This window comes from Amyelois transitella, chromosome 6 (genome assembly GCF_032362555.1).
Source record: "Amyelois transitella isolate CPQ chromosome 6, ilAmyTran1.1, whole genome shotgun sequence".
Taxonomy (NCBI): domain Eukaryota; kingdom Metazoa; phylum Arthropoda; class Insecta; order Lepidoptera; family Pyralidae; genus Amyelois; species Amyelois transitella.
The window spans coordinates 8533417-8559610 of NC_083509.1; the positions used below are offsets into that span (position 1 = coordinate 8533417).

Consider the following 26194-nt stretch of genomic DNA (forward strand, 5'->3'; position numbering starts at 1 on the left):
ACTAAGTGTTACAAGTACACGCGAGTAAACTAACCGCGCTGAAAAATCTTTACATTTGGGGTTCCGAGTTCTTATGTTTGTCACCTACTCAAGATAGTTCATCTGTGACACGCTTAAACCCATAAGTCAACGTCAACGACACAAACTAAATAGAGATTGGTCAATCACTTACAATTACAACAGCTGATTTTGACATTGCTTTTGTTGTGTTTTTGACGTTTGTGGGCGACTGGTAGTAAAAAATTGGAGAAGTGAATTTTAATCTATTATAAAAATTTCATAATGCACATATCTATATTCTTTTTACTGTTTATTATGGCAAATATATATGACTCAAGTTTAGCAGTAAGGAAGTATAAAAAAGAAGATATTATAAGACTCAGGTACATAACGTCCCATACAACATTTGTAACTACATATAAAAAATATGTAAGAAATTCAATTGACAATAAGACGTGGCTATCATCTATTGCTTTATTTAAATTACTTTGCTTTGCAGCTATGTATTTTTTAAATAAAAACTTCTTTCAGAGAAGAGGTACGAGAAATGTTTCAGCATGCATACGATAGCTACTTACGTTATGCTTATCCATACGATGAATTGCGTCCCCTTAGCTGCGACGGTGTGGACACTTGGGGGAGTTATTCTTTGACACTGATTGACGCTCTAGACACTCTTGTGATAATGGGAAACTACACCGAGTTCAACAGAGTAGTGGATATTGTACTGCAGAAACAGAACTTTGATATGGACAACAATGTTTCTGTTTTCGAAACTAACATTAGGATTATCGGAGGATTGTTAAGTGCTCATTTACTGTCACACAAGTAAGTTATAGTTTAATTAAAATACCTTTTCCTATTATACCTTATCAATAATTAGAAAATTATTAATGTGTCTATTAGATAATTATTAATTAATAATGGTTCAATAATTAGGCAGATAAGTATACCATCAAAACATGTCACAGCAAACTCATTTGTCTAATGTTTAACTTTTTGTGAGCTAAGTGCATGATTGGCATCTAGTTTTTTACATTGAATACTGATGAAAATAGATAACCATTTGAAAACTAAATATTTTCACACAAACAGAACTGGAATGAAGTTGGAACCAGGGTGGCCATGCAATGGTCCATTACTAAGGCTGGCTGAGGACGTAGCTCAGAGAATCATTGCTGCATTCGACACAACCACAGGAATGCCATATGGCACCATCAACCTGAGATCTGGAGTGCCACCAGGGGAAACTACGGTGACTTGCACAGCTGGTGTGGGGACATTTATTGTAGAATTTGGTACTTTAAGCAGACTCACTGGTGACCCACTGTATGAAGAGGTAATATTTATTGTTTTGAACAATAATTGCGATTGTTATATTTAAAATCTTACAACATTTGCTAACAAAAGAGAAATAAAACTATCATTTACATATCAATATAATGTATAAAGCAACATACAAAGATTTCTTCTTAAACTTTGTGTGCCATCTTTTTGATAACATCCTTTCATCTCATTTGTGAACAATAATTTATAATATGTTTTTAATTATAACTATATCCCACTTCATTACATATACCAATTAGGTTTACTTAAGAAATAAATGCAACAAAATACAATGCCATTTATACTTGCAATGCACTTTATTTTTGATATTTAATTTCAGGTAGCTTTACATGCGCTTAATGCCCTCTACCACCACCGGTCGCCTATTGGCCTTGTGGGCAACCATGTCGACGTTATGACCGGACGCTGGACAGCACAAGATGCTGGAATCGGAGGCGGCGTTGATTCATATTACGAATATTTAGTAAAGGGTAAGAGTTTGCTTCAATTGTGTAACAATATTTTACCTATTGCGACTTTACAGAGAAAGCTCTTGTAACTTTTGTGTAAAAGATATGATTAATAAAATCGGTGACATGTTTTGGAAAATTATTTTTTATGATACATAAAACTTTATTCAACTCCCTTTTGCCTGCGACTTTGTCCGCCGTGGAACAATATCTGAAAATCATTCCAGGTGAATTTATCTCCCATAAGAGAGTTTTTTGTATACCAGTTTTTAAGTTAGACCGAGACAGACTAAACTCGTCTGAGAAAACCACATTAAAATCAGAGAAATTATTTTGCTTGATGCAAGTACATAGGTACAGACATACATACATCCATAACATACAGACAGAGAAATTCTAAAAATAGGTTTTAAGGCTACTTTTGGTTCTATGTATATGTACTATTTTCAATCCCCTAAATCGATCTTTTGTTCAATCATCTTTCAAGTACAGACATTAGTCAGTTACAATTTAATTATATGTATGGATTTTCAGGAGCAATTCTTCTAGAGAGACCAGAACTGATGTCGATGTTCATAGAAGCGAGGAAATCTATCGACAAATACCTGAAGAAGGACGACTGGTTCGTGTGGGCGACCATGTTGCGTGGTCACGTGACTTTGCCTGTGTTTCAGTCACTGGAATCCTACTACCCAGGCCTGCTTAGCCTTATAGGTGAATTAATTTTACATTTATCACTTTGATGTCCATACGTCTGTTTTGCCATATTAGCCTGTCCTATGAAATGAAATATATGATAACATACCTACCTTCTAAGGAGAAGTGAGTATGGCATGGTGGTGCATATAAATTTGTCGTAACAAAAGGTTTTTAATCTTTTATTTCCACGATCAATTAACACAATGCTTAACTACGACTAATCTTCTTTTGGAATTTTTGATATTGAAGTAGCTTAAGAGTTTTTGTTCTTCTGTCTTCTCCTATATCCACACAAAGAGTAGTTTAACACTAGAAAATATAATGTAGTAACAAAACCTTCATAATTTTCAGGTGAAAGCGACACAGCCATGAGGATAATACACAACTACCACAGTGTGTGGAAGCAATACGGATTCACTCCTGAAGTTTACAACTTGGGCACGGGTGAAGCGTCTACATCCCGGGAAAGTTACCCACTTCGTCCGGAACTCATCGAATCGATAATGTACCTATATCGAGATACGAGGGACCCAATACTGTTGCAGATGGGAGAAGATATCCTGAAGAGTATACAGCATAGTGCAAGGACACCGTGTGGATATGCTACGGTAAATTTATGGACTTATTAGCTAGCATGCATAATTAGATTACTATGAGAAAATCGTCGACTATATTACAATTTATTTGATAGTTACACCTGTCACTAGTTAAATCTCAACTCTCATTTAGCCATACAGCTGAGTGTGGTCTTAGACTGAGCCAATAAAACACTATTTTATTGGCTCAGTCTACCCCGTGCTTCGTGATTATATGTGGGTCCTTAAGTATGGGGAATGCACCCTTTTTAAGACTAGATAAGAGTTGATTATTAACACTTCTGGGGGAACTCTCATCTAGTTCAAATACCTAGTAAGGGTAACTAAAAGATTAAGTAGCGGTAGATTAGGCCTTGTTCTATACAATTAAAAAAATAGTTTTTCCTACACCTTCTTCGAATAACACCTTTTTAGAAATATGTGCTTTTTAGATCAAAGACGTACGCGACCACCGCAAAGAAGATCGCATGGAGTCGTTCTTCCTAGCCGAAACGACTAAATACCTATACTTACTGTTTGACCCGGACAACTTTATACACAACCCGGGTGTTAGCGGGAAGGTCATTGACACTCCCAACGGCGAATGTGTGGTAGACGTTGGCGGGTACATATTCAATACTGAAGCGCACCCTATCGATCCTACTATGCTTTATTGCTGCCATGAGCCGAGGTAAATATTTGATTATGAACAGAGCTCTCCCACTGGATTTTTTTTTAAAGTAGTCTATGTTTACTCACAATATTTCAATAATAAATGGAGAAGCGTTTTGCATATTTGCACGGATTTCATTGGTTTCACCAAGTATTATTCCGCGTGTTTTCTCCCACACTAGAAATTTCTGGTGGCATTCAAGACAGTTTGTCCCAGGTCACCCACCTGTCTTGTTTATGTATTTTAGTCGCCTTCTTCGACATAACAGTGTGACCACCCTGTTCTGCTGCGCCAGAAAGCACAAAACTAACTCAATATACAATAAGGAGAAATGTTGTTTCTTTTTTTAACTGTTCTTGCATAATGCACAGTATCGTTTTATTTCTTTTCAGAATAAATATAAGTGAAGTTCATAGAATTTATCAAATTTTAGAAGAGGAAGAAAATATTCATTTTATGACTATGATTGAAGCTACCATAAAGAAAAATGTAACAGATGAAATTACCGTCCAGACAAATGACACATCAAATTCTGTAGAATCAACTGTTAATGAAAGAAATACAAATGACAATATCTTAAATGATCCAAAAGAGGATCAAAATCAAGTTCTTATTAAAACTGAGACTAGGACAGGATATGTTAATATAGACGGCACCGAGAGAGAAAAATCAAAGAATGAATCTAGTCTAAGAGATATAGTCAAAGAGCGTATTATCAATTATTACAATAAAACCATAACAAAAGCTGAAATTACAGAAATAACATCTAATGAAGACACATCTAAAGCAGTAGACAAAAATGTACAGGTTGATGATATAATCGTTCCCCAGAAACCTCAAGCTGCTGAGAATTTACAACCGCCGAGCGTAACGAAAACAAAAGACGTATACAAAATGTTGCCAAAAGTATTACAAGATTTCCTTAACAATGAATGGAAATTGAAACCCAAATGCGAGCCGCAAAGGATTTTGGAGCGGATAAGAAAAGAGAGGAAGTACCCAGAGCACTCTGATGTAAATGAGTACAAATTGCTGTTGACGCCGGCGCCCTCCTTTCTACAGAGGATATCGTTAGCAGGCGAATTTCTTAGTAAAAAGCAATTGGAAATGTGATCATAATCCTTTGTATTAGGAATGTATTTATTTTTTGTTAAATTATTACTGTTAATAAAAGACTGACGAAGAAATTAGAATTTTGTTATACTTGTATGTAATAAGTATTTTTCTCATAACGTTTTTAAGGAAAAATCCGTGGTCATAGATATTTTTAAACACTTCTTTAAAATAGACTCCATAAAAGAAAAAAGTATTTCACTATCATGATAGAAGTGACATTTTCGCTAATTCTGTCAGATCATTTGATAACCACAACAGTTGCTTTTGGAAAGCTAAACAAAATTTTAGTGATGAAGTTTTAGTAAATCGTAAAGATGCATACACATTTTCCGGATAAGATCGACTGGCCAAATGCTAAGGAAAGTGCGATCTTGTGTGAACCAGCGTGCTCACTACTCTTTCTCACGTTCATATAATGAGCGAATTGAAAACTACAGCATCCGAGGAACACACGTTGTCAACAAAGGGATATAAACTAGTTAAATTCGTTGGTGAAGGAGCGTACGCTAAGGTTATATTTATTCCTTGTAAAATTTCTTCTGTGAAGTCATAGAGGTTAAATTCCCGAATTTTGTTTGAAATCATGATATATTCGTAAAAGTCCAGTACACCACCAGTTTAAACAAATTATAATGTTTAAAATTTACAACAGGTATTTTTATCAGAGTACTCCAAGGACGACCAACAGTTAATTCTCGCATGCAAGATTATAGAAACGTCGAAGGCTCCGAAAGACTTCGTGGTAAAGTTCTTGCCGCGAGAAATCGACGTTCTCATACGACTCAACCATCCGCACCTCATACACGTCCATAGCATATTTCAGAGAAAGACAAAATATTATATTTTTATGCGATACTCTGAGAACGGCGACCTTCTCGGGTATATATTGAAGAACGGTTGCGTGTCGGAGAACCAGTCTCGAGTGTGGATCAGGCAGCTGGCGCTCGGGTTGCAGTACCTGCACGAGTTGGAAATTACGCACCGCGATATTAAGTGTGAAAACGTATTGCTCACCGCCAACTACAACGTCAAGCTGTCAGACTTTGGCTTCTCTCGATTCTGTGTGGACGAGGAAGATCAGCTCATTCTGAGCGAGACTTACTGTGGGTCCATGTCCTACGCCGCGCCGGAGATCCTCCGAGGAAAGCCTTACTTGCCGAAGCCCACGGACTTATGGTCGCTCGGTATTGTACTTTTTGTGATGCTGAACAAATCTATGCCCTTCGATGATACGCGCATGCGAAAATTGTATGAGCAACAGATGGGAAAAAAGTATAGATTTAGATCTCGTATTGCTAACACGATCTCTCTGGAGTGCAAGACTGTTGTGAAACATTTGTTGGAGCCCGACCCGGGCCTCCGCCACACCGCTAACCAATTGCTGAACTCAGACTGGATTGCTATGGATAGCAGACTGACAAGTAAGTTTACTTTCTATTTATTTTAATACATCTTAATTTGTTGATTTCGATATAAATTTTTCTCGTAGCATTAAATGCAGTTGAAGCGACAGCACTAAAAAGAGCTAAAGAAGAGCGTCGTAAACTATCTGACTCCCATAAAAATCTAGCGAATCGACAAGGAGATATCTTAGAAAGGGGTGCAAAAGGCTCAATTTACAGGGTAAAGTTTAAACTTCGCAATAACTTTATACTTTTCATGAGTAGGTATTTTGATATGTACCTAATAATAATAATATCTTTTTTAGCAAAGTGAAATTATTAAATCGTTGGCTAACATAACAGCTAAACAAAAAATTTAAAGAATAAATGGAGGGTAAATCTAAGGTAAAGGTTCTTCTCAATGTTTTGTCGTAAACTCCGGGGCCATTGATGCCAATAAGTACACAGTTCTAAAACTTTCAAATACTCATTTTAGTACGTAGAAGACGAATTAAAACTTACTACATCTGAGCAATTGACACTTCAAGCCCGCGGATATAGCGTGATAAAGAAAATAAACGAGGGATCTTATGCTAAAGTAAGTGTATCATCTCATCAATATAAAAATCACGCTGATATTTTTCTAAAGTATCCATTTTCTTACAGGTATATTTGGCAGAGTATAGAAATCCTAGCAAAACCGACCGAATAGCAATATTAGCATGTAAAGTAATTGATACCAGTACTGCTCCAAAAGATTTCGTAAAAAAGTTCCTTCCAAGAGAAATCGAAATGTTGATAAAGTTGAATCATCCTCACTTGGTGCACACGCACAGCATCTTCCAAAGGCGGTACAAATACTTTATTTTCATGAGGTTCATGGAGCACGGCGATCTTCTTGAATACATATTACAGAAGGGAGCCGTGCAGGAGGATCAGGCACGAATATGGACCAGGCAGTTGGCGCTCGCCATACAATACATGCACGAGTTGGAAATAGCTCACCGAGATATCAAATGCGAAAACGTCCTCCTCACAGCCAACCAGAATGCCAAACTTTCTGACTTCGGCTTCGCTCGGATGTGCGTCGACAAAAAACTCAATGACGTCAGCAGCGAAACGTTCTGCGGCTCTTTGTCCTACACGGCCCCGGAAATTCTGCAAGGATCCCCATACTTTCCCAAGCCTACGGACATTTGGTCGCTCGGAATAGTTCTGTATGTCATGTTGAATAGAGCGATGCCGTTCGAAGACAAACACATAAAACAGCTTTATCAGGCGCAAGTGAATAGGAATTGGAAATTCCGCTCGCGCTACGTCGATTCCATATCAGAAAATTGTAAACGATGTGTAGTGCGTATGTTAGAACCTAATTGTTTGAACAGGCTCAAAGTAGATCAGTTAATAAATAGCGAATGGATTGCTATGGACTCGAGATTGTTAGGTGAGTGGTGAATGTTGCTCAAGAAACGAGTATTTTGCAAATATACTTACAAATAGATACGTTATTTAATGTGACCGACTATTTCAGAATGGAGCCCTCAGGAAACTATGGCGTACAAAAAGGCGTTAGAGGAGAAAAGCCATTTGATGAAGAGCTTGGATAACGCTGAACACAACTCAAAGGACAGAGATCCTAACTGTGTACCAAACACGTCTTTAGTTAAGCCTTCTATGGAAATCACCGGCTCTACATCTTCTTGGTGACTATATTTTTTACTATTTATTAACGTGAAACCGTTCCAGATAATATAGGTATTCATCCTTTTTTGCCAAGTAAGGTCATAAATTTTTTTTAGAATAAAAAGAGTTGACGCATCAAAAACCTGCACCAATAGATATTAGATATGACAATGACGTTGTCACAAATCACAGTTTGCAAAATTGTACCGTTTTTAAGTTGAAGATAATGAAAATATCATAAACTATTGAAATTAACCAGTGTTTTTCTCCACCATGTTACCGACGAAAGTAAAGAAGAAATAATGATGAGAGACCGAATTACATAAATGGGTCGAAATTCCGAAAAGGTCGATCTCAACACAACTCAATCCGATCTCGCTGTCCTACAAGAAAAGGGATTTATTTTAGAGAAAGTCGTCGGTGAGGGGTCATATGCAAAGGTAAAATAATTTATACGGCCTCTGTGGCGCAGCGGTAGTGCGCTTGTCTGTGTCACTGGAGGTCCCGGGTTCGAATCCCGGCCAGGGCATGATGAGAAACGAATTTTCTCTGATTGGGTCTTGGATGTTTATCTATTATTATATTATAAAGTATCATTGAGTTAGTATCTCGTAACACAAGTTTCGAACTTACTTCGAGGCTAACTCAATCTGTGTTTGTCCCGTATATATAATATTAATTTATTAACGTTTACTATTTAAAACTGCAATATTCCATATCAATTGGGATTTTTAGTAAGAGTTTTTCAGGTATACAAATCAACTTACATGGTGGACGAAACTAGACACACAGTGATGGCGTGCAAAGTAATAGACACTGCGCAGGCGCCACGGGACTACCTCACAAAGTTTCTTCCCCGTGAACTAGACGTTCTGATCAGAGTCAACCACCCACACGTCATCCACGTCTCCAACATATTCCAACGGCGAGCCAAGTACTTCATCTTCCTACGATTTGCAGAGAACGGCGACCTTCTAGATTTTCTCACGGCCAACGGACCCGTGCCAGAGAACCAAGGCAGATTGTGGATGCGCCAAATTATATCGGGGATACAATTCATACACGCTTTGAATATAGCCCACAGAGATTTGAAATGCGAAAATATTTTGATAACGTCTAACTACAACGTGAAGATTACCGATTTTGGTTTTGCTCGTAACGTACGTCAGCGAGATCGGGATGTATTGAGCGAGACTTATTGCGGGTCACTTTCGTATGCCGCTCCCGAGGTGTTGAAAGGCGTGCCTTACTTACCGAAGCTGGCCGACATGTGGTCCATCGGCATCATTATGTACACCATGCTCAATAAAGCGCTGCCATTCAATGAGACTTCGGTCAAGAGATTATACGAGAAACAGGTTTATTTTTTGGTAACTTTCTGTGTCATGGACTAAAAACAGCAACCAGAATATTTCAGTATCACAATCTTGGTTTAATTTTTTTTCGGTAATCGTCTTCCAAAGTAAGTATGTCTTATCACACTTCGTGCAATTTTATTAATTCGCTCGATCAATATAATACACGACAAAACCGTTTCCACCCACATTTAGTATCGAACTCGTGACAAATAAGATCTGCTTTTTTAAATCTGAATCAACGTGTAGTCTACGGAACAGAAAGGTTACTGAAACGTGAAATTAATAGAACGCAATGTTAAAGTAGAACTTTGTTATTTTTATGAAAAATTCATATAGTCACTACGAAAATGAAGTGTAAAAAGTGCCAGTGATTCGCACAAAAAAAAAGCTGACTATTTAACAGGTGATGCGCAAGTGGAGGTTCCGAACGAGCGTCGTGAACCAGCTGTCAGTAGAATGCAAGCAGCAGGTGACGCAGCTTATGGAGCCTGAAGCCAAGGCGCGCCCTACCGCCGCTCTCGTATTCTCAGGCACTTGGATATCTATGGACCAGAGACTAACAAGTCAGTGATGTTTTTATTAAGTAGCAGGTGACAGCTCTTGGGGCCCTAGACCACCTTGCTTCCAACCGCCGCAAACATGTACTCCGGCACTCGGATCTTTATGTACTATAGACTGACAGCGTTTCTTCTTAACTGTCAATTTTAAGCATGACAGGAGGGAAACCCCGACGGGGCTGTATGCTTCTAGAGTGACAGGTCATCGGTTTGTCGGTCATGGGTTGTATTAGCAGTTCCCGATGGTATTGCAGAATTCCTGCCATTATAAAGGAGCCTCTTTACGGCTGGAACCCTGTAGGTAGAAGATTCGCTGTCACAAGCGTTGATCCGACAATTGTGTAATTTTCTGACTATACATTTATAACAAGAGATGTAACTAATATTTTTTTTGGATCATAGACAAAACAATTTTCAGAACTAACCTTTTTGGAGGAGTCTCTTCTCAAGCAAGCTCAAGAGGATTCCCAAAAAAAGGAAACCAACATAGAGGAAGACAACGAAATGGAGCGAATAGCTGAGTTACGGAGAAAAGGAAGGGGGAAAGGTCAGTCATTTTCAGAGGATAAATGATAACTTCTCGCTTTATTACATAAGCGTTCGTCATATTTGTAAAAGGAGCATGGCTGCTGCCTGTTGCAAACCCTGAACTTGCAATGAGAAGTCTTAATAAATGGGAATATGGACATTTTTGGGCCTTCTCTTGATAACAGTTTCAGACTTAGATAAATGCGGGTACTCAAAGGCATGTTGTTGTTTTAATTAATATTATATTCGTCTTCTGAATTACAATTATTTCGTTTCAGAGGGCCTAAAAATTTTGAAAAACGTCGACACAACATTTGGTAAATCACAACAGCTGTTTGATAAGGATTAAGTGTAAAAAAAATAGAAAAACTATGATTATGTTCATCCGATGGTTTATTAACTTTTTACATTTTATGGTTTTAAGTTATTGTAAAAATTATTTAATACATTATTGTACAAATGATTTTGTTGTTGTCATTGGCAATGATGAATTCATCTGCCCTATATTTACTATAATATAACAAAGCTATGGAAGACAAGGGATTATCGTACTAGGGTACTTACATTTGGCACAGCGTGTTAGGAACAGGGCAGGATAACTCTAATTTATAATTAAATTAATTTTGTAAAACTTGTAAATTGTTAAAAACGGTTTGACTATGAACAATTCCGCTCTTATATATATTGTGCGATAAAAGGGTCACTGGTCACTTTTAATTATAGAAATTTTAATAAGACAATAGAAATGCCATATTGTACTTAAATTATAACAATAATTCGTCATCGGCTTTCATCACACGCCTTAAATCTGCCAAAAAATCTCAGAATTTTAGACGCAATATGAAAACGTGGAGAGTTCACAACCATCAGTTGCGAGTTGCAATAGCTTATACACACCACTTCTATCGCCTTATATTATTCCGCATTTTTCCAATGAAGATTACTGTTTTGAATTTATGCTTTTTTATTTTGTGATATGACTTTTCTCTGAGCTTGTATAGATGACGCAATTTACACGTGAAATATTATGACTTTATGAGCCTCTGATATATGACGATCGCGCGATTTGTGATCTCGCATAAATAGCGTCATCAAAAAACTCGAGGTTTAAAATTACATGTAAAAAAGTTAATAAAATACAAGTTTTAAATTATGAAAAATTCCAGAAAAATTTCTTAATCTATGATATTATTTAAATTTTAAAAATACACTCGTCAAACACTAACAAGAAATACTTTTAGAAACATGCATACAATGCATCTTAATTAAATCTTACATTCATAAAGGTACTTTATCTTAATGCTTGTTTGCAGCAAGTAGAAATGAGACCAGATAATATTGTCATCTTTCAGTCAGTTCCTAATTCACTACTTCATACATTAAATAATATAATAATTTATATAAAAAATGCACTAAGTACTGTTGTAACATACTATGTAACAAACCATATACTATACTTATCCTCAATAACTGCATATTTATTTGATTTTGAAATGGCTAAGAATTCTAAATACCGGGATTTAATTGTTTTCCAAAGGACGAATATCCTATTATTGGAATGTGCCATATTTGTCCTGTTCAGGTCCCTTTAATGGATCCATTCAATCATTCAGTCAATAAATATAATGTATTGAACAATATTACTCGACAACATATCTCTACAAAATTATAATTTAAATATCTTTCTTTTAAATAAATTTTACTCTTTAAACATCTAACACTAAATCTATTACGAACCAATAGAATACATGATTTTTGGCAGTTAGTCTCAATTGTTATTAGCACGTTAATTCACATACTTTATAATAATTAAAAATACCATGCGACCAAAATTTAGCACCAACTCGTCCAAAATGAAGATCTATTTTCGTTACACAAATTATATCAAAGTTTGTCGATTGGAGTCGCATGTCTATCGATTAGTATATCACACGACCGTCTCGGTAGTTACCGCGAGAGCCGCCATGCGTGTGCGTCTGTCTGTCTGTATGTATGTGTGCGTGCGGGCGTGTGTGCTAGTGTGTGTGTGTGTGCGCTAGTGTGCGCGGGAGTCGTCACGCGGGGGACAGACAGCCGACGCGACGCCCGCTGTTGCTGACTTTACTTTCATCGTCTGAAAACAATATCAATGTTCTTATTAATCGACAAATTGGAACAATTAAGTAAATTGAACTTTTTGCTGAAGAGATTTGACTCAAATCAATGAAATTAAATAATTTATAGATGATATAGGTATCTTAAGTTTATATGACCAAACTAACTAAGAATTGTACTTTGTAAGATCAGCTTATACCTTTAACATTGTAAAATTACTCACAAATAGGCGAGTGCTGTACTCGAGGCCAAAACAAATCGCAAGCATTTTTAAATCTCATTTACTTTTTTTATAGAACATCAACAAAATACTAATGCAATGCATAGTGAGATTATTCACGTAACGACCAGGAAAATAGCACTTTATAGCACATTCAATTCAATTAAAGCTTGTTTCTTTGGACACTTATATGATTGGTATAAAATTATTACTTACTAAAATATTGTGTATTACGAGTATTAACCGTTATACTTAATTCGCAAAAACACAGATCAAGTTATCACAAATAACACCAAAACCAATACCTAAAGCGTTATTTTAGCAAACACCTTTGCCCAGTTAAATTTTGTTAGGGATGTTAATTTTAAACACGACCATCTACAAGTGCGCAAGCATTATTGTTCGTACGCTGTGCACTAATAAACATTTTTGTTTACCAAACTAATAACAACAATCACAGCAATGATTCTGTGAAATAAAAATACAGGTTCGTGTAATTATTTAAGTCATCACTACTGCCGAAAAAAATATTTTTGCAGTATATTGAATCTCAAGCCATATTGAATTATAGAAGAGTATCAGGTCTAAATTCAAATTGGATAGTCCATCATCTGAAAAGGTAATGAGACCGTTAAAATGGCAATACGGACTTTCAAAATGGGGACACGAAAGGGTTTTAGTTGGTCGGCTGGCGCACTGGGTGCCAGGAGGTCCACCTCTCCCGGGTGAAGACCTGAGGGTCGTCCGTAAAAAGGATTTCCCCTTCGATTAAAAAAAGGTCTTAAACGTAGATGATGTTCTAGAAATTTTCTTTAATCTTTACCTCCCAAGTCAACTTGTACGACATCCACAGAAAGGCTTGAATTACTTTGATTGTTTATTAATTTAAAAAAATGTGAATAGTAATTGTTTGTTGTGTCACAATAATCAATTTCTAAGTCGCTTATAAATAATACCAAAAATAAAATACTTCTACTTATTTAAAAAAAATATCACCAACACAGACAAATCAGCGACAGAATAAAATAATAAAAATACTGGAAAAAAGTTATTTCTAATTTAGAAATGTTTTCTCTTTCTCTTCTTTTTTATTTGTGATTGAGTCCTTGAATTTGTTATGATTATGTCGGTGCCATTTATACAAAATAACGAAAGGTGCCATGTATAAAAAATACAGAATTACTCTAACAAAATGACGAAAATAAAGACAATTTCATCATAATCATAAAACGCATTTAATTTGATTGTTTAATGGAAATATAAAAAAATTAAAATGCATTTATTTACAACTACTACATTTTATGCAAGGAATTTTTTAGCAATGTATGCCTGTATCAGAAAAAAACCCTTTAATTGTCTGTCAGCTGATCTGCCCGTGCGCATTAGTAGTGTTAGTGCGACTTACAGGCGAGGTGGGAATGTCACCTGAGCAGTCGTCGTGCAGCGGACACACCAGGTCGCCCAGGTCAAGGTCGTCTTTGCTCTTCTTACGTTTCAGGGAGAACTGGTTCTTCTTTGGTACCTAAAGATGGGTCAGCAATAAGAAACCTAACGAAAAATGCACATCTTACAAATAAATGTTTGTATATAATATAATAGTATATAAACTCGTTATTAAAGTAATGTTTCAAACATTCAGCAATTTTAATGAGAAGAGGAAAATCCAAAAGCGTAATAAATGTCATACTTATAAAGACAGCTAGATATCAATCTATACCACTTATAGAACGACCGTAAGTTTCTTCTTTATGGCAAAGATAAATACGAATGCGCACTTCTGAACCAAATCAACCTCTATTTGACTCAAATAAATTGAAAACAATGTCAAGAAAATGTTGGTTTATTTTTGATGAGGTCACTTATATCTTCTACACTATTTAATTGGTAGATACAAAGAGTAATGCACAGAGTGAATAATATTATAACAGATACCTTGTATTTGGTGGTTGCAGTGAGTGGCTGATAGCCTAATGTTTGTTCCGCATTTCGTTTTTGCTGTATGACTTCTCGGCCGAGCAGATCATTAAACCTGCAATATAATATGAGAATCTTTATACAATGAGAAATGTAAACGTATTGTCAACGGTAGAGTGAACATGATTCCTTGTGCATACAAACAAAAGCGATCATGTTAATTTGCAGGTGAGGCACTACCAATATATGACATCATTAAACGATACATATAGTAATTTTCACTTCCCGTACAGATTATAAGCCTCTGTATGCTTGTGACAAAATGTTTCAATTGATGAAAAGGTTCATGAATGTTTACCTATAAGTATTTATTATTAAATAAATATAGTATCGTTGAGTTAGTAAACTCAAGATTTGTGTTAGGAGGTCTAACACAAATCTTGAGATTACTTTGGGGTTCTAGGTTTATCTATGTGCACATCACATACATATTTATTTAAAAAGTTAATCAAGGAAAAGCCACAAACATGGGACTTTTAGTAACCTGTAACTAGCTCTGCATATTATCTTACAAAACATGATCTGCATTGTCGGCACTGTGTACGCTGTTTAGGATAAAAAAAGTGATGTGAAATTGTACCTCTGTGTGAGGTGCCGCCTTAGCAGCGTCTTGTTGGCGGGGATGTTCAGCAGCGCGGCCAGCAACTCCGCCGTGAACCGCGGCTCCAGCAGCATCAGCCCGCCGTGGACACCTGACGAATAATAGTATTTTTTATGACGACATCTACTTAATTTTTTTCCTAAAATTGTTACTTGTAGCTTCTCCCCATCAGATTTTAACCCACAACACAAATCTTATTAATGAGCTCAACTTGTTTCTCTTTTCTTTTTATCTCAAGTAAACAATTTTTTATATGTTTCTACATTTTCTAGTCCTGTTAAGTAGTTCTCATTCAAGATCAAAAGATAGGCCAGCACCAGCGCTAGTTGGCGCTCCCCGTCTCCGTCTGCGGTGACGTCACAGTGTTATCACTCACCGGCGCCCCTCAAGTTGGGCGCGTACTCCGCGAGGTCGATCTGCTTCAGCCACTGCATGACGCGGTGCGAGGACCAGCGCGCCAGTTGCCGCTCCCCGTCTCCGTCCGCGCCGGCGCCGGCTACGGCCGGCAAAGGTTGTTCTCCCTCGACGGCGCGACGTATCATCGTGTCCGGGTTGAACATGTTGTCTCTTAGGACTTGGATGCCTGGTTGAAACAAAATCAACGTCACCAACATAGTGCACATCACTTTCAAGTGTTATAGTCAAATAAAGTGATCGTCATATGGTACAGTGACCTATAATGGTAAAACAGAAGAAAATGCTGCAGTGCAGTTTGTTACCGCTTCTTCTGCACTGACGCCTTGGAAGCGGCAGTATACTTAGTTTTTAAGTAATTTATTTGACGTCAACCAATGTTGTTAAACCATTCGTTTTGACAATTATTAAGCGATATATAGTTAGTATCCTATAGTAATGAATAAAAATTTTGAATTAGATTTTTTTTTAATTTTGTCATTTTAAAACTAAGTAAGATATCGGTGCGCAGCCTCACCCCTGCGGATGGAGAGCGCGTGCAGCGCGTGCGAGACGCGCAGCTGCGCGTGCAGCTCGGCGTGCGCCAGGCGGTGCAGCGCGCGCCCGTCCAGCGCGGCCTCGGCGGCGGCCGCGCGCGCGCCGCACACGCCCACGTCCTCCAGCCAGCGCAGCGCCCACGCCGTGTCCAGCTGCCCGGCCAGCGACAGGAGCGGGTCGCCGTGACCGCCCTGTCAATGAGAACGATCATCGATCAATCCTGGAAACCCTACAATCTACGTTGACAACTCTACTGACATGAAGACGCGTTCGAACTAATCAAGCGGTTATCCGGATACGAAGACATATTGGGATTCAAATCAAACACTGACATTGACAACTCGTGCTCGCAGGCAACCATGTTATGTTTTTTGCAAAACATGATGTGTCGAGTTGGTCGGCTGGCGAGTCGACCGTGACTGCCTTTATAATAAATCTTATAACCAAACACCAATCACACCGAGGGCAAGGGATGGCCAGAATGCGCAAGTTTCATTACAATGTGCACACACCGTAAAACTGTATATTAACATCAAAATGTACATAACTCAGAGAAAAGACATTGTTAAATGCAGTGTAGGATTTGAAGCTGTGCCACTCTGTACACCACCCTTTTTTATTTCCAGCACCTTAACTTGATTACCGACACTCTGAAGGTATGGTACAGTGACCTATAATGGTAAAACTGAAGCAAACCAACAGAACAGCGATTGAAACATTTAAGAAATAAATATTTACTCACCAATAGATCCGTCAAAGCCAAGACTATCTTTTTCTTATGCATAGGGTGTTTGATTCCCAATTCCTTCTCAATTGTTTGATGTGAAGCAGCGGCTATGACGCCCCGAGCGTCTGGTGTCGATCCCAGCCATGCCCTTGCGTTAAGGACGTACACTTCGAGACCAAGGCTCTCCAACCAACCACATGTAGTATCGCAGTCCCATTGCCTAACGTCAGTCGTTTGCCTGTGGATCAATTTCAAACAATGTAGACAAGTATTTTCTTACATTCATACCTAACATATCTATCAATGTCTACGTATATGGTGGTATGGTATAATGGCTCGTACAGTACCTACAACGTTTATAAGCCGCCTCCTAAATATTCGACGGTGCACAATAGCGCAACCTACCGCCGAATTGAACCGAATAAAAACTCAATAAAATAATGACCTTATTACAAGTATACTAAACTTAAAATACTAAAACTACGTCTTCTGCTATCTCGCTCATAATAGTAGTACACCTAAGACTTTGTACCATCTGTCTCTTTTGTGTTTATATTGTATGTTGTACTTAAATAGTGTAATAGTGTTTTAAATTATATCTATCTATCTAATAGATCTTAAGATAATGGCGCATACGCGTCAGCCAATAGAGGACAGTTTAGTTCACGGTTTCAAACGGCGCATTCTGATAGGCTCAAATATTTTTACGTCATACAATAATTATACCTCTGCCCATGAGCATGGAGTTGTTATTCCAATACCCGCATGTTGTTTCGGGCACCAACTGACTTACGTCGGTTGTTTGCCTGTGTATAATTTTTATCGCTATAGGTCCTGACGTCGTCCCTACTACAGAACCGATGACAAGACAAAAATGAGAAGGTATGAGAGAGATATAATGCCGTGCAGTTTCCGGCACTTTAGAATAGGACCATTCTCTCTTTTTCAAAAGGCGATTTAGGAATAGACTTATAAACTTAGGATTTTTCTCTTAAGCGACGGGATAGCAACCTGTCAATATTTAGATCTCAACTACAATATAAATACAATATTAAACCATACCAACAATACTAGCTTAACGAGGCCTTTCAGTATTTGCGAGGCTGTTTGTTGGCTCTGGCTACCCCGGAATCCCTTCCGGGATAAGCCGTGATTATATATATGTTTGTATATAGTCACCAGGGCATTGTTGGTGGAGGGTGCCTCGTGGTGGAAGCTCGTATGGAACTCCTAGTAAGGTCATCGCCCTCGATCCTGACGCCGCCGCCGCTGCCGAGACGAGACCGCACTTCGCGGAGTGAAGGCGATGGACTGCCGCGGGGAATCACTTCTGAGCGCTCCGCTGTAAGAAAAATTGTCATTTATATAATACTAGCTTTTGCACGCAGCTTTCCCCGCGTGAATTAGACGCCACCGCCAATATACAGGTTTTTACCAAACACGGTTACTTTAGTTTTTAGCTGGATAAAAGTTATCCTATGTCTTTCTCCAGACTCTTAATTATATATACGTGATTTTTCAAGAAGATTAATCCAATATATAACCCGTGAAGAGGCAACAAACAAATAAATTATTTTCAAATTTATAATATTATTTGGAATCCACTGAAATAAATGAAGAGATATGCCTACTGTACTGACTAGTGACTGAAATGTACAGTCGTCTACAGATAAACATGACCTGCTCTTTATATACAAAGTCATAGAGGACCTCCCGTCTTACCTCCACAACCTTACAAGAACTCTGCAAAAGGTCATTGGTACATAGTCGCGGGAGGATCTGAACGTGTGCACTACGTAACCTTAACCGCTCTGCCACCAACCACATCTTTATACTATTACTACAAAAAACATGCAAAGTACAATAATAGTAGTAAGGTACAATATACTTATAGAAAATAATGCTTGATACCAATGACAGCAGTCAAATGCATATGGTCTGTTTCCATTCTCCGACAGAAATCAAGCTATATTTTCTCAAGTAACTAAGGACAACAACTTGGCACGTGCACTGAACACTGGAAAAGCGGCAAACTGTCAAATGTGTTTAAAACATGCGAAATGCGGACCAGATGTTAGACATTCAATTTTTTTGTTCAATCGACAAGTTTCCACGCCCGCCATTCCTACAAAATTCCCACAGACTTACGATGATCACTGAATGGTCTTGTTTACTCAGACGTCAATGATTTGGCGGCTTTGTTTACCAACACCACGCGCGTACAATTGTCCAACTTATTGCTCCTAAAAGCTATACCTGTATCTAGCAATACTACAAGTATATTCTATGGGACTACAAGTCACACAAGCCAAGCAAGCTAGTCAACCGTCCCGCAGACCTAGGTTGGGCACCGAATGGCCTTGTCCCCGCGCCACCACCATGTTGTTGATGTTTTTACCGAACGCCACGCGCGCCTCCGACGACAGAACAGATGAGCGTGGCAAAGATGAGTACATGAGGGTGTTACGCTCGATCTGACGACCGTAGTTTGCCGGCGGAGTCTGGAAGGAGAAAATATATTTTTATGGTTATTACATATGGTTATTAGTGAAGCCTTATTTGTGGAACAGATCTCTCTCTCTCTCTATACGTCAAAGCTTACGGCCGTGGTATTTTACAAGCTGCGAAAATCTTTGCTTTTGGGAAAGTCGTTCCGATCTGCCTGCCTAAGCTTATGACAGTACCACTCCAACAAAGATTCCATTCAGATCAAGATGGGAAATAACCAATTCAGATTGAACTAGGCTTTTGATAAGATAAATGAACTAAACGTTCACTTACCCTGGGCGGGGCCGGTCTGACTAGAGGCGCTATATCGGGCGGAGGCGAGCGTTCTAAGATGCCACGCTCAGCTGCGCGCAGTCGAACTTCGCTGAGTTTTGAAAGCAACTCCAATTTCTGTGTCTCTAACGAAGAACGCTGTAACATTTCCTGAAACATTAAAGATTATTTATTGCCTTAATTTATTTAAAAAAGAGAGAATATTTCCCCAACCCATGCCGATGAGAATATGCCTGATATGCCTTTATGATTTGATTTTAATGGTATTGAATTGAAACTATGATGCATTTAAGGATTTGTTGGGAACCAAATGATGTTGTGAGTTGTGGGCGTTCAGCAACAACATCATTGGAACCAAACCATTAAAAAGGTTGTATTCGTATTCCGGTTGTCTATTTACAAGTATACAAGTCTTATTTAGTGCACACATATTCAATTGAAGTAAATATTTTCCACCGCACGTCCGAAATAGCAAAAATTCTGATTCACAAACATTTGTTTAAAAATCTATTAACTTGTCTAAACAGAGCATACGTCGGCGGCGTCCGTAAACACCGGCGGCCTATTTGACGATATCAATCACACATTTAACAACGCAGCGGCCGGTACCTCTCGCTTAATAAAAACCGCATCTGGCTTTTTCGAGACGTACCTATAGCTCAGCCGTAGCGGTCGCAACGCACAAATTGATGGAGTACGGAATTAGATCGGCTTTTGTTTTGTTTGCCCATTCCTGTAATGTCTGGGATGTTTTTGAGATTATTGCCATTAGCTTACTCGAATATTGAATATCATTAAAAATAACTTACTGACCAACGGTTCCAGATTAATATTTTTAATTTTTATAGCATTTCATTACACATTTTAAAACATTTTTTTGGCATCCATTTGTGTTTCTATATTAGCTGTAATAAGTATAGTTAGCACGTCTATTCCAAGGTAGTTCAAAAGAGGTATGAAAATCCTATTTTGCAGGAACGTTCGTTATAACGAGCTTCCGCCTCGGTCTAAAAATAATAAATTGACGGTTCATGTAAAATGAGAGCATCCTTGTTGATGGAGATTCCTCATTACCTTACACACAATTTCTTTTCCTCACTATGTTATGATAAAGCGGTATTCATTTAAGACCTCAAATTTCCGTTTACAAATATACTTCGTCTTCATTACCAAACAGTTTATTGTTCTATATTGACTGAATTCATCGATATCGAGATATAATTTGTCAATGAAAGCGGAAGCTTTTAAATACTTTTGCAATGATGTTAATCTACAAAAATGCCCATTACGATCTATACTTTATAAAAAGCGCTGGATATTCAGACGAGCCATGTGCGTCGTAATAATAGTATCTCGATAATTTATATCAAATATACATCTGTAGATTGTAGGTACATTAGATGTACAAGTAGACGCTGTTTTTATTAGCTTTCAGCCAACGTGCCTCATTGGTAGGTACTGAGAGATTGATAATAGGAATGTGAATTAACACCTGCTATTGCATGCATTTATTTTTAATAATCGGAAATACAAGATTACTTTCTCAAATATCATACTTTAACTATTCTTAGCAATGTCGGAATGAACAACATTAGTTTCATTCTAAGACAACATAAATGCTCGTTAGTAATGCTGTTAAAAGTATTCTTTTTATATTAAATACCGTCATTTAAATTTAATTATCTAACGTCGACTCGCAAACAAATCAACATTTTTATGCAGCTAAGTACGTGTACGTAAACAGGCATGCAGCGCCCCTGATGGACCTAAATTCTACCTCATTTGTCTATAGATATGATTTCTTTAATAAACGAATTTTTATACGGTTTTTACAAAGAGATTAATAAGTTTGAAAGTTCTAGTGTAATCAGCATATACTATACGTAGTAATCGTACATCGGTGAGTGTAACCGCGAATAACATCTATTCGATTAGACGAACTCATGACGAAATCTAGGCATGTATTATTCGCGTGGAGGCAGCATGAATGAATTAGCAAGATCTGTAACGTAAAGCTTGCAAACACTGTTGTTTGTTATTCTCAGCTTGGGACATTTATGTAAATCCTGACTTGTAGACGTTAGTTTCCCATATTAGAATTCAACACGACAGCCTCGTAAAAAGGCATGCGTCCTTTTAGCTGGGATTTTATGAGAAAATATTTAGATGCCTTGACGTTGAAGAAATGATTTGGAGAGAGGTTGAGAAGAAATAAGAAGCTTCTACTTTTTGAAGTCTGATAATTTCTAATACTATTTCCCGAAGCACAACTTTTTTTTTTTTAATTAAGAAGCAGAAGTCATATGCAATTTTAATATGCAATATAAATTGTATAAAATAACATAGCACATACTTTTATGAAATGCATTCCATATTTCTTGATTCTGCCCGATTGAAACACTAAAGCTGCACTAAAGCTATAAATTGTTTAACGAGAAAACGCCTTCGCAATAAACTGTATCATTTACAGATTATAGTCTCCTTATTCTCAATGAAATAATTGAAAATAATTGTTTCAATCTTAAAAAGTAACAAGGTTGGTACAAAGCATTTTTTCTATGCCGTACAAAAATCCTTTACCTAGATGGTAACTAACAACAGTCTTTACATTATAAAAAAACATATGTATTTACTTTATAACGACTTAAATAAATAGGAAAGTACGAGTATATCACTTTGGCGTCAAACTAATAAATGAACTGATGCATAAAATTTTATAGAAATCAGAAATAGAAAACACGTAAATTATATAGTTAGTGAGTGTACACTGTACAGTCTCTATCAACGAGCTCGCGAATTGCGAGACCGCGTGCAGGCGTCTGGCGAAGTAGAAATTTCGCCCACGCCCCATCCATGATTATTCAATAGCCCCATTCCAGTGGGATCTAGGCCGCTGAATGGTAAAGAGTTTACCACCTAGCTGTTATAAAGCCGCTTTGTTAAGTAATTGCTTGTCTATTCTCTGCAGATTTAGTTTGTATCGGACTGTCAATTGTTGGCGTACTAGGAAGTTGAAGATCTACGATTTTGTTACTAATTACATTTTCATTTCATACTGAATAATCAGACTGAATGTTATTTGTTTTTATCGGATATTTTTTTGTCTTTTAAAACTAATCATTTTGTTGACAGAGGAGTAAAGCGCCTTACCCGATTGTCGGAACACATGCAGATTTAGGGCTACGGTTATCACTTTACTTCAAACTTATACCAGCTTACTTAATAATAGCATACTTAAGGTATCCAAGACAAGAAGTGTCAGGCTCCCGGCCTGACACTTCTTGTCTTGGATACCTTAAGAACATTAAAAATATTTTGTGCAGTCTTGTTCTCTTTCTCCGCTACGATCTGCTCCGACAACACCTGGACAAGCAGCGACAAGCTCTTTTTGTTTTGGAAAACTTAAGAGAATCTTATCTAAAGTACCTTTTGCAGTCTTTGTTCAGCGTCATCAAGCCTTTGCCGGGCTTCGTTCAGCGATCGTTCCAGGTCTCCCATCTTCTCGTTCTGCGCTGCGATCTGCTCCGACAACACCTGGACTTGTAGCTGTAAGCTCTCTTTGTCCACTTCCAGTCGCCGCACACGATCCTCCGCATCGTTCTAAACAAACATATTGGAATAGTATAGATAAATATTTATTTATTTTTAAGCTTTTTTATTTCATATATATTATTTTACATTGGCCTAAACAAATTCATAAGTATTAATTGAACTTTAAACAGCCAGTGAAGTTCTCGTTTAATTTTGAACTGTCGTTGTTTTTAGACGTCCGTACCTAAAAAGGTAAAATAAGGGTCCCTTATTACTAAGCGTCCACCGTCTGTCTGTGCGTCTGTATGTCACCAGGCTGTATCTCATAAACCGTTATAGTTAGAAAGGTGATTTTTTTATAAATTATGTATTATCGTTGGCGCTTTAAGAATAAATACTTAACAGTATTAGGGAGGTGCCCATATAATCGACGTGATTTTTTCGTATTATTTGTTCAATATTAATAACGGTAACAGATAGATGCTTAAAATTTTGCTGTCTTTTCAAAAAAATCCCATACAACAAACGTAATTTTTAAGCTATTTCTTGGAAAATTTTAAGGAACGTGATGATGGAACGGAACCCTTTACGTGTGAGTACCTACTACCGCACTTGGCCGGTTCCTTTTAGCAGGCCAGATTATTAACAACTTTAAAGAAAACGTGCTGGCCAAAAAAATTGCTTAAAATGTTACATACTATGTAGTCAGCAGCTATTGGATTCAAAAGGCATTGAAAATTTACATATTTCAATGCACCTTAAAAAAGAATACCTTATGACGGGAATGAATTTCAACACATTAAGATGGTCAAAACCACATCAGTCGGAATAATATCGCAATCCAATTTCTATTAAAACCTTTTGTTAATTCGGGGATCGGAAAACGTGTAGTAGGATTTTGTTTAATTACTTCAAAGTCTTTATCAGTTAACATGCTCTCAAACAAAACAAATCAATGTGTAGGAAATGATTAACGTTTATGATAATAATTGTGTTAGCACAAAATATAATCCGCTTTGTAAGTGCACTTTGTTTTACCGGAAAAACCATAGACTGATTCTTAAATACCTAGGAAAAATACATAGGAATGAAATTGTAGGAGAGTGAGCAACGCAACGCGTACTTATTTTTTAATAAACTAATCTTAAAATCAATTTTTAGTTTCTACTTCTTTCTCAACAACAAATAAGAGATTTAATATTTTTTTTATTTTGTAGTTAAAATGAACGTTTTAATTAGGTTTAGTTACTGTATTTAGTTACGTTCGGCAATATATCAAACACAGATTTTCACTTATACGCAGTATTTACTTTAGACATTTACTTTAACAACAATTGAAAGTTCTACGATTCTTTCGAGTCAACAAAAGTAAGTCAGTGGTTAGTCATAAAACATGACTCGAATAAGAATGCCACTGTACCGTTTAAACTGGGTAATAAATTCATTTATTTGTTTAAACATGGCAGTGTTGTGAACCTTTTGTTAACACTCATAGCCAGTTGAGACAACTGTACCTTGTAAGGTCGCGAAGGTGCCGGTGGCAGCGAAGGGTGCGATGGCCATGAATGATCATGCATGCAGCACGGTGGCGGCGGCATCGGCGGGCCGTGGCACCAACACATAGGAGGCCACCATCCTCCTTCGGGATATCGAAAATGTTCATAAGAATTCCATCGCCGCTGCAATTCCGGCGGACTGTCTTCGTTTCTGGGGGAACGACGAGGTCGCGGCGAAGCGCGAACACTCGTAGGATGTTGCGGCGGCTTGCCAGACAACGACGACCGCGACTTGCGATCACGGTCACTGCGGTCGCCCGCTGTGCGCCGTCGCCTATCTAGGCTGGCCGCCGAATATTCTTCAGTTCTTTGTTCCATCGGTTCCTCTGTGTCATCCACCAATTCTCCAGTGGGCATCCATCGAAAGTCATCATCCCTTCGAGTTGAATTATCTAGACGTTTGCTTGGCGTTAGCGTTCTATAGTCCGCGTCGCCCCCCCGCGTGTTGTACTCTCTTTCCTCAGAATCGTCATCGCTTGAAGAACTGGAGTCGCAGCTGGAGGAGTCGGCCCGCGCCGGTACGGCACCGTCGGTCCACGTAGTACATTTCACGGTCGCTTCATCCGGACTGTCCGAGTCACCGCCTGTCACGAGATAAGTGGTCAAACGTCACGAGTGCAAAACAAAAGAGCCTCAATACCGACAAGAACTCACCCATAGGCGAGTACATATAGGACCGCACGGCGGGGTGCACGTAGTCCGCCGCCGTGCGCTCCTCTTCCTCATCGAGGGGTTCTGTCAGATATTCGCGGTCGGACATGAGGCTCTGCACTAGCGACACTGCGCGACAATCACTTTGTACGAGTAACCGACGTGTCTCTATTTAAAGTTTGGCCGAGTTCCAACAATAAGCGACGTCAGTAACTCGTCTACAAAACGTGAATTACGTACTCTCGCGTGGGGGTTGCTCCTCGCTGGACTGAACGGAAGTAGAGTCGCGTTCCGAAGCTTCCGATGCTGTGGATTGTGGGCGTTCGCTTCCGCCCGACTCGCGCCGTGTAAGATCCACACTCAAATTATTTCTTTGCACAGATCGCACATTTCTGGTCACTACAGCAGGCGCGCGCGAATTGATCGACCGAGGCTTTTCATCTACCGAGGAGCGGTTGTGCAACGCCGCTATGGTGGCTGCTACGAGTGAGCCCCCGCGGCCGAGCTCACGCATGTTGTGATTTAAAATGAACGGCGCCTACTCGAATGCCACCGGCGCCCGCGCCCGTAAATAGATCAGGGTGCCCGTTTAATGCATTATCCTATGGTATGGACAATTCTCCGCTTCAATCCGTGTTTTATCAGGTAAAGCGAGAATAAAACTTTCGTTACATAAACAACAGATTCAGAGAATGGTATGTTAATTACACACTGACAGGATATTAGACAAGTTATATGAAA

General features: G+C 38.2%; 4 protein-coding genes across 8 annotated transcripts; 3 read left to right on the forward strand and 1 right to left on the reverse strand.

Moving 5' to 3' along the window:
* Positions 1–211: 211 nt before the first annotated feature.
* On the forward strand, positions 212–4930 carry LOC106131137 (ER degradation-enhancing alpha-mannosidase-like protein 2). The gene is made up of 8 exons (XM_060944780.1): positions 212–383; positions 532–828; positions 1096–1339; positions 1667–1817; positions 2331–2510; positions 2847–3103; positions 3523–3761; positions 4136–4930. Exons 1-8 carry the CDS (start codon positions 283–285, stop codon positions 4854–4856), a joined length of 2190 nt encoding a protein of 729 aa, XP_060800763.1. The 5' UTR covers positions 212–282; the 3' UTR covers positions 4857–4930.
* Positions 4931–5013: 83 nt separating this feature from the next.
* Positions 5014–8808, forward strand: LOC106131275 (putative ribosomal protein S6 kinase alpha-1). The gene is given in 8 exon segments (XM_060944783.1): positions 5014–5370; positions 5512–6283; positions 6286–6487; positions 6710–6839; positions 6908–7685; positions 7773–7944; positions 8214–8364; positions 8674–8808. Coding segments are annotated over 7 exon segments (2187 nt in total). The 5' UTR covers positions 5014–5274; the 3' UTR covers positions 8251–8364; positions 8674–8808.
* On the forward strand, positions 8390–10957 carry LOC106131276 (testis-specific serine/threonine-protein kinase 3). Its single transcript, XM_013330313.2, has 4 exons — positions 8390–9282; positions 9686–9845; positions 10258–10386; positions 10646–10957. Exons 1-4 carry the CDS (start codon positions 8692–8694, stop codon positions 10714–10716), a joined length of 951 nt encoding a protein of 316 aa, XP_013185767.2. The 5' UTR covers positions 8390–8691; the 3' UTR covers positions 10717–10957.
* Positions 10958–11175: 218 nt separating this feature from the next.
* LOC106131274 (liprin-beta-1) lies at positions 11176–25982 on the reverse strand. Of its 5 annotated transcripts, XM_013330309.2 has the most exons (14): positions 25694–25982; positions 24761–25386; positions 23142–23315; positions 19716–19865; positions 19273–19435; positions 18114–18276; positions 16950–17172; positions 16188–16398; positions 15633–15839; positions 15236–15347; positions 14614–14710; positions 14107–14203; positions 13119–13149; positions 11176–12480 (listed from the first exon to the last, which is right to left on the reverse strand). In XM_013330309.2, the coding sequence occupies exons 1-13, from the start codon at positions 25965–25967 to the stop codon at positions 13136–13138; spliced, it is 2511 nt and encodes an 836-aa protein (XP_013185763.2). In that variant the 5' UTR covers positions 25968–25982; the 3' UTR covers positions 11176–12480; positions 13119–13135. The 5 variants fall into 5 exon arrangements, with proteins under 5 accessions (XP_013185763.2, XP_013185764.2, XP_013185760.2 ...); XM_013330310.2 differs by lacking the exon at positions 13119–13149 and having other exon boundaries at positions 14087–14203; positions 19333–19435; XM_013330306.2 differs by lacking the exon at positions 13119–13149.
* Positions 25983–26194: the final 212 nt, after the last annotated feature.

Bases quoted from the DNA above. Each gene is read 5' to 3' on its own strand.
- LOC106131137 (XM_060944780.1), top strand. From the start codon at position 283: ATGCACATATCTATATTCTTTTTACTGTTTATTATGGCAAATATATAT. The intron at 1,818-2,330 runs GTAAGAGTTTGC...ATGGATTTTCAG, and splicing joins TTACGAATATTTAGTAAAGG to GAGCAATTCTTCTAGAGAGA. The intron at 3,762-4,135 runs GTAAATATTTGA...ATTTCTTTTCAG, and splicing joins TATTGCTGCCATGAGCCGAG to AATAAATATAAGTGAAGTTC.
- LOC106131276 (XM_013330313.2), top strand. From the start codon at position 8,692: ATGGTGGACGAAACTAGACACACAGTGATGGCGTGCAAAGTAATAGAC. The intron at 9,283-9,685 runs GTTTATTTTTTG...ACTATTTAACAG, and splicing joins AGAGATTATACGAGAAACAG to GTGATGCGCAAGTGGAGGTT. The intron at 10,387-10,645 runs GTCAGTCATTTT...ATTTCGTTTCAG, and splicing joins GAGAAAAGGAAGGGGGAAAG to AGGGCCTAAAAATTTTGAAA.
- LOC106131274 (XM_013330305.2), bottom strand. From the start codon at position 25,967: ATGCGTGAGCTCGGCCGCGGGGGCTCACTCGTAGCAGCCACCATAGCG. The intron at 18,277-19,272 runs GTCTGCGGGACG...TTTTTCTTACAG, and splicing joins CCATTCGGTGCCCAACCTAG to CGGAGCGCTCAGAAGTGATT. The intron at 15,348-15,632 runs GTGAGTGATAAC...ATTATTCGTCAG, and splicing joins GCCCAACTTGAGGGGCGCCG to GTGTCCACGGCGGGCTGATG.